Source organism: Melospiza melodia, chromosome 26 (genome assembly GCF_035770615.1).
Source record: "Melospiza melodia melodia isolate bMelMel2 chromosome 26, bMelMel2.pri, whole genome shotgun sequence".
Classification (NCBI taxonomy): domain Eukaryota; kingdom Metazoa; phylum Chordata; class Aves; order Passeriformes; family Passerellidae; genus Melospiza; species Melospiza melodia.
In genome coordinates this window covers 6,823,434-6,838,803 of record NC_086219.1, presented here as the reverse complement: position 1 = coordinate 6,838,803, position 15,370 = coordinate 6,823,434, and the positions used below count along the sequence as shown (strand labels likewise).

Sequence of the window (15,370 nt, the reverse complement as noted above, 5' to 3'; positions counted from 1 at the left end):
CAGTGTGTGGGGATATTTGTGTTTATGTTAAATGTTGGCATTTCTCTGCATCCCCCAGGACAGCAATGGCCAGGTGGCAGGAGGTGGGGTGTCAGTCTATTACTCCCACGTGCTGCAGATGTTGTTCTTCAGCTACTGCCAAGGCAAATCCTTCGCAGCCACCATCAGCCGGGCCAGCCTGGAAGTGCAGCGCCTCTTCCCAATTAACATCAAGAGGTGAGGATCCTGGGGGACACTCCCTGCATTTTTATTGCTTTCTTTTTGTAATAAATATTGCTTATTATTAAACATCCCAGCTCTGAATGGCCAAACTGTGTGGTGACAATTCCCTGCTGGCTGATGATTTCTTGCTACTTTTCATGGTTCTTGTGTCCTAATGGACTTGGATGATCCTTGTGGGTCAGGAATTCTGTGATATCCCAGTTGCAGGATAATTAGAAACCAAAGCTGTCTGTTTCAGCAGTGGGCCATGCATGCATTTTGTCCTCCCAGCAGGATTGCAGAGCAGAAAGGTGTCTGCAGAGCAGTGGAGCTGCCCAGAGTGAGCTGCCCGAGGTGCAGCCACTGGAACCGATGGGATTATCCGCCCTCACCCGGGCGGCCGAGGAGGGAGCCTTTGTTTCCTTTCAGCACCACTGCTGCAGTGGACCTTGTGCATTGTGCATGTTAAGGCTGATTTTCAGACTCCCTTGAGGGAAACCAATCTCTTACTCTATGGATGTGGCAAGAAAAAGACAGTTCTGTTGTGTGTTCTGATGCACAGTGCTGGGCACTCAGGCCACAGACTCTTCACTGGCCTGGCACAAAGCCACTGTCACGAGGGGGCTCTGAAGGAGGTCAGGTTCCAAGAGCTCCTGAACTCCAGTTGAGTTTGGCTTAGTCTTTTTGCAGCTCTGTTTCCACTTTTTCCAGTGAGCAGACACTTACTCTCCTGCACTGATCTTTGCTTATTGCTGCTGGGTGTGTTGAAACATGAAACTGTTCATCCATTCAGATAAAAACATTGCTGAAAGCCATTTATAAATTGCCTCCTTGATTTGAGGCATCAAATGCAACACTAAGCCAGTTTTTCCTTGAGTTTGCAGGGTAGGGATCAGGGCTGAGGACTGGGATGCTTGTGGTTTCTGCCCACTGTGGTGACTGTTTCAGGTTGCTCACCTGTGAACCAGACACTGTTCATTGATGCAGTGCTTGAACCCTGCTCAGGACAAAGCTTTAACTGATTTGAGCACAATGAAATTTCTGTGGTTTTCCTTGTGCTGCTCCTGAAATGAATGTCATTGTGCCCTTTGTCTCTCACAGTTCCAATGGTGGCAGTAAGACTTCTCCAGCCCTGTGTCAGTGGTCTGAGGTGATGAACCACCCTGGCCTGGTGTGCTGTGTCCAGCAGACCACGGGTGTCCCACTGGTGGTGATGGTGAAGCCAGACACCTTCCTCATCCAGGAGATTAAGACCTTGCCAGCCAAAGCAAAGGTTAGTCAGGGTTCCCTGTATTTTTGACTCTTAAAATTTGGTTTCTTGTTCTTGTCAACCAGATCTCCAGTCTTGGCAGCTTTTCTAATACAAAAAGTTTGTTCCTCCAAGCGAGAGTTGCCAAGCCCTTGCCTTGCCTTGCCTTGCAGATCCAGGACATGGTGGCCATCCGTCACACGGCCTGCAACGAGCAGCAGAGGACCACCATGATCCTGCTGTGTGAGGATGGCAGCCTGAGGATCTACATGGCCAACGTGGAGAACACGTCCTACTGGCTGCAGCCCTCCCTGCAGCCCAGCAGCGTCATCAGCATCATGAAACCCGTGCGCAAGCGCAAGGCGGCCGCCATCAGTAAGGGCTCCTCACATCACTTTGTCACTCACTGTCCTGGACTGCAGGATAAGTGTGTGCTCTGTCTGCCATCTGTTAGAGGTGTGGCAGTTATCTCCGGGTAATAGAACAGGATCAAGGCACCAAAATCTGTCTTGGTTTGAAAAGACAGGTGTGTGCTGAGGTAGGCAGGAGCCTCCTGAAATGGAAAATGTGAACCCCTCCCACTCTGAATTGTTGTAATTTTGAAATTAAAGGGCTGTCAGGCAAAGATATGGGAGCAGGAATAGCAGTTCTTTACTAGGGAAGAAAATAAAAAATAATTAAATAAACAATGCAGTAATACAAAACAACACTGACAGAGTCAGAACAGGACCTGACCCCCTGTGTGTCAGGGTGGTGGCACAGTCCCATTCCATGGTGGCTCAGCCCTCCTGGAGTGACAGATGTGGTTCTGCTGGAGCAGGGATCCTGGAGAAGGGTTGAGTTTTCTTCTGAAGATTCAGTGGTGATGTAGATGGGCCTGGTCTTCCTCTGGAAATGCAGTGGGCAAAGGCTGCTGTGCTGTCCCAAAGCTCAGATTGGATCCAGGTAGGAATGCTTGGCTCCTCCCCTGAGTGGAGCATCTCCCCATGGGATGATGGAATTGGATCAGCCATGCAGGGACACTCAGTGGCCATGAACAGAAGATATTTCCTGGAGGGAGAATTGGTTGTGGGAGAGAGAAAGAAAACTGCCCCATGAACAGAGCTGTTCCACCTCTAACAGATGGCAAATAGAATACACACTTATCTTGCAATCCAGGGCACTAATGGAGATGTAAAGATTGATCTACATCATCTAAATACTTACAACACTCATTCTGACTATTACATAGATACTGGCTAAGTGGATAAAATGTTTCCATAGATGGATGTTGGAACCCTGGTTACTGAGAATTTTAGGCTTTCTGTACTGATAGGCACTGACCCTCAAGAGAACACTACATTTCACCTGAAGCTGTAGAGAAGGCTTCCAAAATTAAATGACAAAACTAAGATTATTAGTGCACAGTTTAAATAAAAGTGTATGATATCACATAGTAGAAAACTTAGAGTTTAAAATTTTAAAATATTGTAACATCTATAAACAAGAGAGAAGTTTTAAGACAGACAGTAGTCCTTCTTTTTCACCTTCTTCTTCATAAGTTTGAGTAGTAAAAAATCCAACAGATGCACACAGAAATACTTTCCAAAGGAGGTGAGTTGTTTCTGCAGGTTTTTTACCACAACTTTGCCTGTTCAGAACATCTTTTGTCACAAAGATCTCTTTCCCCTTTTAGCAACTCGCACATCCAGCCAAGTGAACTTCCCCATTGACTTCTTTGAGCACAACCAGCAGCTGACAGACGTGGAGTTTGGGGGCAATGACCTGCTGCAGGTGTACAATGCCCAGCAGATCAAGCACCGCCTCAACTCCACGGGCATGTACGTGGCCAACACAAAGGTGAGTGGGGCAGTCTGGGCACTCTGTTGGGCTTCTGGGTGACGTTACTGTTCATGTTGTCACCATGCCTTGCCTTAAGGAGTCTGCTTTGTTCAAATGACCCCACACATGTGCAGTACCTGGGGGTGCTGGGTGACAACAGACTGAACATGGGCCAGCAGTGTGCCCTGGTGGCCAAGAAGGCCAATGGCTCCTGGCCTGCATCAGGAATGGTGTGGCCAGCAGGAGCAGGGAGCTCATTCTGCCCCTGTACTCAGCACTGGTGAGGGCACACCTTGAGTGCTGTGTCCAGCTCTGGCCCCTCAGTTTGGGAAGGACGTTGAGACATTTGAGTGCATCCAGAGAAGAGCGACAAGGCTGGTGAAGGGCTGGGAACACAAACCCTGGTAGGAACGACTGAGGGAGCTGGGGGTGTTTAGCCTGAAGAAAAGGAGACTCAGAGGTGACCTTATCACTCTATAACTCCCTGAAATGTGGTTGTAGGCAGGTGGGTTGGTCTCTTTCTCCAGGAACTGACAGAACCAGAGCACACTGTCTCAAGCTGCATTGGGGAAATATAGGTTGGATATTAGGAAGAAGTTTTTCACAGAAAGAGTGATAAAATATTGGAATGGTCTGCCTGGTGAGGTGGTGGAGTCACCATCTCTGGATGTGTTCAAAAAAAGACTGGATGTGGCACTCAGTGCCATGGTTTAGTTAAGGTGTTTAAGGCATGGGTTGGACTTGGTGATCTTTAAGGTCTCCTCCAACCTGGTGATTCTGTAATTCAGTAAACAGTGGGGTCGCCTCTGTACAGCGTCCTTGGCTTCAGAGGCAGTTTTTGAGCTGTGCTTTGTTCTCTGCAGCCCGGGGGTTTCACCATCGAGGTGACCAACAACAACAGCACGATGGTGATGACGGGCATGCGCATCCAGATCGGCACGCAGGCCATCGAGCGCGCGCCCTCCTACCTGGAGATCTTCGGGCGCACCATGCAGCTCAACATGACCCGCGCCCGCTGGTTCGACTTCCCCTTCACCCGCGAGGAGGCCCTGCAGGCTGACAAGAAGCTCACCATCTTCAGTAAGGCTGGGTGCCCTGCTTGGTCTGAGCAGCTGTGGGCTGCTTTGGGTGGGATGGAGCTGCTTCGCCTCACAGCTGGGAGCTGCCACAATCCATTCGTTTGTCCTGACTGTGAAAACTGTCTGAGGGGGGGGAGCCCTGAGCATTTGGTTGTCGCAGACATTTCTCCACAGAAATCCTTTCTTTTGGATTTCTGCGTCTTCTGGAGGCCAGAGGCTTCAGAAGACAAGGTAAACAATTATTATCAGCTGCTGTGGAATGCAACAGGGACACCTTGATTGGCTCATTTCCTATGTTTATAATTAAGGGCCAATCACCAGTGCAAGCTAGGGGACTGAGTCCTTGGCCACAACTTTGTTATAGATTCTTTCTATCTATTCTTAGCTAGCCTAGCTGCTCTGCAAACCTCTCTCTATATTCTATTAGTATAGTCATAATGTATTATATATAATATCTTAATAAATCAAGCCTTCTGATCAAGATAAAAGATTCACCGTCTCTCTATCACCAGCTGCGACCCACTCAGGCGCAGTAATATTTGGTGACTTTATTTATGGCCCAGTTTTGTGCTGCTTTGAGTGAATGTTCAGTAGTTCAACTCAATGATTTTGTGCTGAGGTGAGAGAAGGAAAGTGACCTTGCAAAGGAGATGGCACTGTGTGTGATGGTGTTCACAGGGGTCTTAGGATGAGGGAAGAGATGAAGATCTGACTCCATGTCTCAGAAGGCTTGATTAAAATTATTAAATTATTAATATAGCATATATAATAGTATATTAATATATTGTTATTTAAAAACTAATATTATTAAAATATATATTTAATGATATATATTATATTAAAACTATACTAAAAGAATAGAAGAAAGGATTTCATCAGAAGGCTGACTAAGAATAGAAAAGGAAGGAATAACAGGCTTGTGTCTTGGACAAAGAGTCCGAGCCAGCTGACTGTGATTGGCCATTAATTAGAAACAACCACATAAGACCAATCCCAGATGCACCTGTTGCATTCCACAGCAGCAGATAACCATTGTTTACATTTTGTTCCTGAGGCCTTCCAGCTTCTCAGGAGGAAAAATCCTAAGGAAAGGATTTTTCATGAAAGATGTCTGTGACAACTGTCAGTGGCTGTGTATTAATGATGGTAAATTGCTGTCCTGGTCCTGTGAAATGAGGCTGGTTTGTATCCCAAAGCAACAGTTCTCTCAGTTTTTAAGAAATGTCTCTCATCACTACAGTTGGAGCTTCTGTGGATCCTGCTGGAGTCACCATGATGGATTCCATCAAAATTTATGGCAAAACCAAGGAGCAGTTTGGCTGGCCTGACGAGCCCCCCGAGGATTTCCCGTCTGCTTCCGTGAGCAACGTGTGTCCCCCAAACCTCAACCAGGGCAACGGCACTGGGGACACCGAGTCAGCTGCCCCTGCTGCTGCCAGTGGGACTGTCCTGGAGAGGTATTTCCACAGTCTTTCCCTTATTTCTCCTTGGAAATGGGTTGTTGTTGTTGTGGTGGGCACTTGGGTGCACTTGTGTGCTTTTCCTGACTTGGAGAACTGGAGGGAATTAGTGAGTTGTTCTCACTGCCTTCCACAGCAACAGCTGAAAACAGGGGTTGATTATCTTGGTAGGAGGGTTTGTGGTGGTTCTTGGTTGATCTGGTGCAGTAGCTGGGTAGATCTGTGTGCTTGCTTGTGCTGCCTAGTTCATGTTTCAGCAGTCTCAAGGAGCTCAAAGCAATTCCTGCTGCCCTGGGACATTCTCTCATTTCAAGCTGGACCTTTTTTGGTCTCTGGCGCTCACAGAGGTCAGGCTTCTCGGAAGCTGAGCTCAGTTTTGAGGAGGGCTTTGTGTGTGACCCTGCTTTAGGCTTGTGGCTCCCACAACTTGCCTTGTAGCCCACGTGCCTCAGGCTGAGCTGTTGTGCTGGGGAAGGTTTTGGGTTTTCCCCATATCCCTGCTGAGAGCCAAACCCCAAGGGTGACCTGGACATAAATTTAGTGAATAAACAGAACTTGTGTTCTTTCTGATGTCCATGCTGTGTTTCCTTTGAACCCATACAGTCTGTATCATGAGGGTTGTAAAAGCAGCAAGGACAGGAGGGAAACAGCTCAAAGAGGAACTGGTACTGCTGAAAAATGAGCATCTCAGGGGAAGCAATCACTGCTCAGCTGTGAGGAAGTGCTGGTTAAGTTTGTCTGACTGAAATTCTCTGGTAGAGGCTCAGGGCTTGAAGTGCCACTTAGGCCCAGTTGAAGGACCTGTTCAGCCATCCTTTAATATTTTGTCTAATAGTTCATGGGATTTTTTTCTGTGTTTATTTCCCTCTCCTTCCCTCCTCTGCTGTGACATCCCCACAAGATGTCCCTCTCAGCACAGACATGCTCTCTGGTTTTTCAGAGCAGTGGGATTATATTCTAAAAATTCAGATATGAAAAAAAAAATATTCTTCCTATTTGATGTTACCTTCTGAAGGGCCTCTGGAGTAGGAACAGCTGATGGCAGGCAGGAGGCACTTTTCTATGCAAATGTGGTGTCTGCACTCCAATTTAAGCCTGGGTGGTGCTTTAAGTGGTGCTTGGCTTCTCTGTGTGAGGTGACCTGGCTCATCTCTGTCTTTGTTTTGCTCCAGACCAGTGTGTGCTGCCCAGGTAGAGACCCTGCTTAGACTGACGCTCCCCCGGCTTCCTGATTTCCCAATTTAATTTGCCTTTTGCTTAGAATGTGTTCTAGGGAGTTTTTCTGTGAGCTTTACACATTTTTTTTTTTTTTTCCTTTTTCTTTGCTCCCCCAAAGTTCTGACACTGAGTCCCTAACCACCCTGGACCGGTTAGTATGGCATCCTTTTCTCTGCACGAGTGAGTGTGTGTCAGAGACAGAACACATGGTGTGGCTTTTGGTGACCAGGGTTTTTTTTGTTTTCCAAGTGACATTTGCTTCTTTACATTCTGGTCATTGCATGGCAGATGGTTTAGCAAATGTAAAGATGAGGTGGTTTGCAGATTTTTGCTCTACACAGCATAACTGTTGCTTATTTGACAGACTCCTCTCTGCTTTGTTCCTTCCTTGTGCCTTCTTATCCCACTTCTGTTCCCTCCAAGCTTTGTGAGGGTGCCTGTGGGGAGGGGGATGTTATTTATCACCACCAGACCAGACAATTGTTTCTTCTGCCTTCCAATCCTACACTGCTATTTTTCCCCTTAATGCTCTCTCTTCCCTGCTTTTTCCTGTATCTTCCTGCTCCTTCTGGTGTGTCAGATGGCATTTCAGGTAGTTCCACCTGGGGGCATGGAGTGCTGCTACAGGGACTTTGCTGCCACTTGTAAATCAGGTTTTCCCTGGGGACAAGTGTTTTCCCAGCCTGCTTGAAACCTCAGCATCCCTCACTTGGGGGGTCACACCCAGTGCTCTGAGTTAATTTTCCTCTGGAATATTTTGTGCTGAAACTCCAAATTGGAAAGAGCAACCTGTGTGAAAATAGCAAGCGAGTAGAACGTTACTCCCTGAGCAAAGTCGGTTCCGCTTTTTCCCATGTGTCATAGCCAGCCTTGATCTGCAGTCATCTGTACGTCTGGGGGCCATGGTGAATTGGGACTGTCAAGACAATCCAAGTTATCCCTGCTGCAGGCTGCGTAAGGAAATGTTTTATCCTCTTTGGGAGAGAAAAGCCCCTGTCTTTCAGCTGTGGATTATTAAAGCAGTCCTAAGTTTGTCTGTGAGCGTGAGCCAGGTTTAACTCTGGTCTGTAACACAATGAAATGATATGCATGGTGCCTGTGGCAGGTTTTATCATGCTTTGATTTTGTACTTGGCATTCGTTAGCTGTCTCTGAGCTACTCATGACTGTAGCCTGCATAAAGCAAAGTGCTAAGGAGAGAGAAGGGTTGCTGTACTCAAGCCTGCTTTCCTCTCTCCCTCCAGGCTAGTTGTGAGTTCTTTAGAAGCGCTGGAAAGCTGCTTTGCTGTGGGACCAGTCAACGAGAAGGCAAGTAACTTTCTGAATACATTCCTGAGCTTTGGAGCCGGGGGAGGAGGGGCCAGCTCAGCACTACCTCCTGCAGCCCCGGGGGCCTGATAGGAGCAGAGCCGCATCCCTTTTGCTCAGAGCACTGATCTGAAAGTTGCCTTAGCCAAAAGCGTTTGAAACTAGTTTAGAATGACAATTGGCATTTGCATTTAGCGCTGGTGGGCTTTTTGTGCTGCGGGAGTGACCTCGTTTACAGAAACAGCAGGGTGGGAGCCCATAAATCTCAAAGGGACTTTTCTTGTGGAGACATGTGAAGTGTTCCCTAAATGTCAATAGTAAATGGAGAGAGGCCATCAAAAGGGTATTGAGGGAAGGGAGCTGTAGGTACACTGGGTGATGGTAAACATACTGAATAATGGGGTTTGTGTGTTCTTAGGAGAAGAGTAAGATTGCAGCTCAGGAACTGGCTACAGTGCTGCTGTCCATGCCAGCCCCTTCCAGCGTGCAGCAGCAGACCAAGAGCCTGCTGGCCAGCCTGCACACCAGCCGTTCAGCCTACCACAACCACAAGGTACTGCCCAGGGCATGGATTTGGGGCTCCTGGAACCTGCCAGGTCATGGCTGAGGTGCAGCAGAGCCCTGAAGAGCCCTTCCTTCATGCAGCACAATCCTCCTGTCTCATCTCCCTTTATCTCCTGCTGCCTGCCCTGCACCAGGGTTGTGTGATTCTGTCACCTTTTTGCATTGGTTGCCCTTCCTTAGATGAGGAGTGCTGGATTTCCCCAGGATCTGTCCCCTGGTTGTGCTTCAGCTGCTTTCAGTGCTGCAATCAGTTGTTTTTCTTTGCCTGTGTTATCTCTCACTGTACAGGATCAAGCACTGCTAAGCAAAGCCATTCAGTATTTGACCTCCTCAACCAAAGAAGGGAAGGACCTCGACCCTGAGGTGTTCCAGAGGCTGGTCATCACTGCTCGCTCCATTGCTATCATGAGACCCAACAATCTGGTGCACTACACAGAATCAAAGCTGCCACAGCTGGAAACAGGTAGATAAGTCTGTAATTTTCTCTAAGTTTCTGTTGTGGTAATTGAAGCTGTGCTGGGGTGTTGGGTTCAGAGTGGCAGAGACTGTATGTGACAGATTTGGTAGGTGTGTGATATCCTGCTGGTGAGAACATCAAAGCCTCTGGAAAAAGCCATTTCAAATAAACTTGGTGTTACCCTCATTAAGGTTTTCCCCTGCACATTTCTGAGAGATGTTTTTTAATCTGTGCAGAGAGTGAAGAAGGGCAGGAGGCCCAGAAACACGTGGAAGGAGAGGGCTGCACCTTCATTACCCAGCTGGTGAACCACTTCTGGAAGCTCCATGCATCAAAACCCAAGAATGCCTTCCTGGCCCCTGCCTGCCTGCCAGGTGGGAGAGCTCTTCCTTTGCTGTTGGCAAGCCTGTGGCTTCTGAAGGGGCCTGTTTTAAGTTTGTAAGCAGAGAACGTGACTTTTCAATGCTAGTGCTGCTCTGAGGGCTCTGTGATGTGCAGATTCTGCTTCAAAGCTTTTGTTCAGGGCCACGTGTATTGTGCCAGGAAGAAGGGACTGATGATTGATTTACCCACATTTGTCTTTGTGGGTGGTGTTAGAGGATATTCAGTGGTGCTGGTGTATGGAGTTCACAATATTCCATCAGACAGACAAGACTGGCTCAGTCTGGATTGAAAATCAATGTATTTGTGCTGTTAACATTGTGCCTTGAAGTCTGCAAGCAAAAGATGCTTCCTGCAGTGCCTCACTCTGTGCTGAAATACAGAGAGAGCTGATTTCAGTCCTGCTTTTATTCCTGCTAGGTCTCACTCATGTTGAAGCCACAGTCAATGCTTTGGTGGATATTATCCATGGATACTGCACGTGTGAGCTGGACTGTATCCACACTGCTTCCAAGATCTACATGCAGATGTTACTTTGCCCAGTATGTCACCTTGTTCTTCTCTGCCTCAGCCTCCAGTTGCACCTGGGGAGGTTTAGGTTGGGCATCTGGAAACATTTCTTTGTGGAAGGGGTGTTCCAGCCTGCCACAGGCTGCCCAGAGCAGTGCTTGAGTCCCCACCCCTGGAGGGATTTAAAAGTGTAGATGTGGCACTTGGGGACATGGGTTAGGGGGATTGGCAGTGTCGGGTTTATGGCTGGGCTTGATCTCAGAGGGCTTTTTCAACCTAAATGTTTCTATGATTCTATAGTGGGGAAAAAAATAAATGTGGGCATAATGCAAATACACGGTACAGACACAAAATACAGCCAAAACCACCCAGCCAGAAGTGAATGGAGGAGAATTCTCCCTCTCCTTGTGTTCTAGTAATGTTTGCCATGTGCTGCATGTGGAATTACAAGCGTTGCTTAGTGGGAGGTGGCTTGTGTCCTACATGAACCATGACTGACAAGAGTCACAAGTGGATTTTTAGCCATTTTTCCAAATGCTGTGTAAAAGGACTTGGAGCTGAAGGAGTGTAATGCTGAACTGTTCACCCTGCAGGACCCAGCAGTGAGCTTTTCCTGCAAGCAAGCCTTGATCAGGGTGCTGAGACCCCGGAACAAGCGGCGCCACGTGACCCTGCCCTCGTCCCCCCGCAGCAACACCCCCATGGGTACGCCAGGGCACCCTGCTTAAACCAGCAGGGCCTTTTGACTGCTCAGAAGGGACAGGAAAATAAAGTGGTCTTGTTAGAAACTGAGACTAAAAAAGACTAAAATCAGCCTTATTCCTTTCTTTTGTTCTCCCTTGCCCCCTAAACTCCTTTTGTTTAATAAACTCTCACCTTTTTGTTGGTATTTGTGAATCCCAAAAGGAAATCTCTCTGAGATATTCCCCTTTCAATGATAGGAAAATCTGATCATTTTATCTACAGAGTAGTAATCTAGAGTTAGTATTTCTATGCATGTTTTCAGGTTCTAATAAATCAGTCAAAGATGTGTGCAGGTCAAAATTACCAGAGCTCTATCCAAGAGAGGTTTTTCAGTATTGAAGCAGATTGTAGTGTCAGGAGTCTCTCAGTAACTGAGGGTAGTTTGGGTTTTTTCCCAGCATTAGCAGCCTGGTTTGGGATGGGATGAGGAGCTGTGCATTTATGAACTTGTGCTTTGCCACTCAGGAGATAAGGATGATGATGATGATGACGATGCAGAAGACAAGCTGCAGAGCTCTGGGATAGCAAATGGAGAGCACATCCGACAGGAGAGCCAGGAGCAGAGCGAGGTGGATCACGGGGACTTTGAGATGGTGGTGAGTCCAGAGCTTCTCCTTGGAGCCTTTGAAGTGTGCCAGGATTTAATTTAGTTCTGATGAACCTGCTTGTAGTGCTCCCTTAGTGGTGATGGTCTGGGGAAAGCTCTCACTGTGTTTCTTCTCCATAGTCTGAATCCATGGTTCTGGAGACTTCTGAGAACGTGAATAATGGGAATCCTTCTCCTCTGGAGGCTCTCCTGGCTGGAGCAGAGGGATTCCCTCCGATGCTGGATATCCCTCCAGATGCAGATGATGAGACAATGGTGGAGTTGGCTATTGCCCTGAGCCTGCAACAAGATCAGCAAGGTCAGATGTGGGCACTGTTGGGAGGCAAAGAGGGGATGGAAACTGGGAAAGAAATGAGGCAAAGCTGTTGGTGTCATCACCAGTGAACCAAAGATAGCAGAACTATGAAATATACAGAAAATGCCAGACTTAACTTAGTCTCTCAGAGAAACATGCCCCTAAGTTGTTCTCTGCTTGCAGGGAGCAGCAGCAGTGCCCTTGGGCTGCAGAGCTTGGGGCTGTCGGGCCAAGCTCCCAGCTCCTCCTCTCTGGACGCCGGAACTCTCTCGGACACAACAGCATCAGGTAACTGTTCACTGCAAGGCAGCTTCTTTTCACATTCTCACCTAAGTAATGCCTTAAAATTGGTTTGGAAGAGCCAGTTATTACTATTGGCTTCTTGTATATTTGAGAGTGTACTTACAGCTTTTTCCTGCTTTGATTGACTCTCACTGTAGACTTCTGAGGAAGTTATTTCTGCTCTTTAAACTTAAGCAGACAAAACAAAGCATGTGCTGTATTTCCCTTGCATTTCTAAACAACCAGACATGGTTCTTTAAGTAACTGTGCATGCCTGTGTGTTTGATAGAGAAGCTTTCCTCTCGGGATATCTCCCCTGCACTGCTTTAACCATCCTGCTGGTCACCCCAAGCTCCCTTTCCCTTTGTAGCCATCCTCAACCCCTGTAGCCTTTCCCTGGTAGCGAGAGCGTCGTTTGCAGTTGTTCCCAGGCAGTGTTTTTACTTGTAACAGCTCTCTTTATTCTCTTAGCTCCAGCCTCTGACGACGAGGGCAGCACGGCGGCCACGGACGGCTCCACGCTGCGGACATCGCCCGCGGAGCACGGCGGCAGCGTGGGCTCCGAGAGCGGCGGCAGCGCCGTGGACTCGGTGGCCGGGGAGCACAGCGGTGAGTGAGCCCTGCTGCAGCCCCTGCTGCATCCCCTGCTGCATCCCCTGCTGCAGCCCCTGCTGCACCCCCTGCTGCAGCCCCTGCTGCACCCCCTGCTGCACCCCCTGCTGCAGCCCCTGCTGCAGCCCCTGCTGCAGCCCCTGCTGCAGCCCCTGCTGCAGCCCCTGCTGCAGCCCCTGCTGCACCCCCTGCTGCAGCCCCTGCTGCACCCCCTGCTGCAGCCCCTGATGCAGCCCCTGCTGCACCCCCTGCTGCACCCCCTGCTGCACCCCCTGCTGCAGCCCCTGCTGCATCCCCTGCTCCCTCCCTGCTGCATTCCCTGCTGCACCCTTCCTGCTGTGTTCCCTGCTCCCTCCCTGCTGCAGCCCCTGCTGCAGCCCCTGCTGCATTCCCTGCTGCACCCCCTGCTGCACCCCCTGCTGCACCCCCTGCTGCACCCCCTGCTGCATTTCCTGCTGCATTCCCTGCTCCCTCCCTGCTGCACCCTTCCTGCTGCACCCCTGCTGCACCCCCTGCTGCATTCCTTGCTCCCTCCCTGCTGCACCCTTCCTGCTGCATTCCCTGCTGCAGCCCCTGCTGCATTCCCTGCTCCTTCCCTGCTGCACCCCCTGCTGCATCCCATCCTGCACCCCTACTTCCTCCCTGCTGCACCCCCTGCTGTAGCCATGCTGCACCCCTTGCTGCACCCTTGCTCCTTCCCTGCTGCACCCTTCCTGCTGCACTCTTCCTGCTGCAGCCCCTGCTGCATCCCTGCTGCACCTCCTACTCCCTCTCTGCTGCACCCCTTCTGCAACCCCTCCTGTACCTGCTGCATCCCCTGCTGCTGCACCTCTGTGTGACGGTGTCACAGGGGTTTGAGGATGAGGGAAGAGATGAGGATCTCACTCCATGTTTCAGAAGGCTGATTTATTATTTTATGATATATATTATATTAACACTATACTAAAAGAATAGAAGAAAGGGTTTCGTCAGAAGGCTGGCTAAGCTAAGAATAGAAAGGAATGATAACAAAAGCTTGTGGCTGGGACAGAGAGTCCGAGCCAGCTGACTGTGATTCACCATTAATTAGAAACAACTCTATGAGACCAATCACAGATGCACTTGTTGCATTCCACAGCAGCAGATAACCATTGTTTACATTTTGTTCCTGAGGCCTTCCAGCTTCTCAGGAAGAAAAATGCTAAGGAAAGGATTTTTCATGAAAAGATGTCTGCGACTCCCCCACTGCACCCTCTGTTCCTGCCCTGCTGCAGCCCCTGCTCCCTCCCTGCTGCACCCTTTGCTCCCCTCTCTGCTGCAGCCCCTGCTCCCTCCCTGCTGCCACAGCCTTGCCCACCATGGCAGCATGTGGGTGATCCCTGGCACACAGGGAGTCTCAGTTCCCAGTAGCTGCTGCCATCTGTCATTTCGTGGGTTCTGCCCCAGTGCCCACAGATAGGATGTTGTCTGCCTTTTGTGGTTCTCTGGAAGTGTGGAATCTGCAGCAGATTTTGCTGGGCTGTAATAACAGAATCATTGAATCCCAGAGTGGTATGGGTGGGAAGGGACCTTAAAGATCATCCTGTACTGACCCCAAGGCAGGGACACCTTCCATGACCCCAGCTTGCTCCAAGCCCTGTCCAGCCTGGCCTTGGACACTTCCAGGGGTCCAGGGGCAGCCACAGCTTCTCTGGACAACCTGTGCCAGGGCTTCATCACCCTCTGAGTAAAGAATTTCTTCCTAATATCCCATCTAATCCTGCCCTTCTTCAGTTTAAAGCCACTGCCCTGGTCCTGTCAGTCTCTCCCCATATAACAAGTCCCTCTCCCTGCTTTTCATAAGTACCATGAGTACCCAGTACTCTGTAAGGTATGGGAGGCCACAGCAAGGTCTCCCCAGAGCCCTTGCCTCTCAGAATGCCTAGAGCAAACTGAGACAATTCACTATGCTGCTGGTAAAGTTTGAATGAAATAGGATTAATTGCACTCTTTTTGGTTTGGGACTGATACCCAGGTAAAATAATCACAGACTCTTATTTAAAAAAGTTGTCTGACTGTCCACACTGCCCATCCAAGCATTGTCTGACTGAGTTTGAATTGCTGCTGTGGGACCAGTTCAGTTTGGGCCACAAAGATGAGGATGTCAAAGAAAAGATTTCTACAAAAGCACCTTCAGCCTCTCTGTGGCTTTCAGAAGAGAACCAAAGCCAGCATCTCCTTTGAACCACAATTCATTCCAAAGTGCAGCTCAGCTGTGCTGGTGGATATGAAGGAGGCATTGTTGGGTTGCTCAGGTTGTGTTTCCCTGTTGAATTACTGAGGCTGTGTGTGTTTCCCTGTTGAACCACTGAGGCTGTGTGTGTTTCCCTGTTGAATCCCTGAGGCTGTGTGTGTTTCCCTGTTGAACCACTGAGGCTGTGTGTGTTTCCCTGTTGGGTTGCTGAGGCTGTGTGTGTTTCCCTGTTGAATCCCTGAGGCTGTGTGTGTTTCCCTGTTGAATCACTGAGGCTGTGTGTGTTTCCCTGTTGAGCTGCTGTGGTTTTTTCCCTGTTGAGTTGCTGAGGCTGTGTGTGTTTCCCTGTTGAATCACTGAGGCTGTGTGTG

General features: G+C 49.1%; 1 protein-coding gene across 1 annotated transcript in view; it reads left to right on the top strand.

Moving 5' to 3' along the window:
• The window catches only part of UBR4 (ubiquitin protein ligase E3 component n-recognin 4), a 99,310-nt gene that overhangs the window by 31,120 nt on the left and 52,820 nt on the right, over nt 1-15,370 (top strand). The window contains exons 44-59 of the mRNA XM_063176898.1: nt 59-216; nt 1,303-1,474; nt 1,624-1,825; nt 3,126-3,289; nt 4,135-4,351; nt 5,591-5,807; nt 8,272-8,335; nt 8,754-8,888; nt 9,188-9,362; nt 9,593-9,730; nt 10,158-10,279; nt 10,841-10,952; nt 11,457-11,587; nt 11,719-11,896; nt 12,077-12,181; nt 12,629-12,784. Coding sequence (XP_063032968.1) covers nt 59-216; nt 1,303-1,474; nt 1,624-1,825; nt 3,126-3,289; nt 4,135-4,351; nt 5,591-5,807; nt 8,272-8,335; nt 8,754-8,888; nt 9,188-9,362; nt 9,593-9,730; nt 10,158-10,279; nt 10,841-10,952; nt 11,457-11,587; nt 11,719-11,896; nt 12,077-12,181; nt 12,629-12,784 — 2,446 coding nt within the window. The remainder of the gene's footprint in view (nt 1-58; nt 217-1,302; nt 1,475-1,623; nt 1,826-3,125; nt 3,290-4,134; nt 4,352-5,590; nt 5,808-8,271; nt 8,336-8,753; nt 8,889-9,187; nt 9,363-9,592; nt 9,731-10,157; nt 10,280-10,840; nt 10,953-11,456; nt 11,588-11,718; nt 11,897-12,076; nt 12,182-12,628; nt 12,785-15,370) is intronic.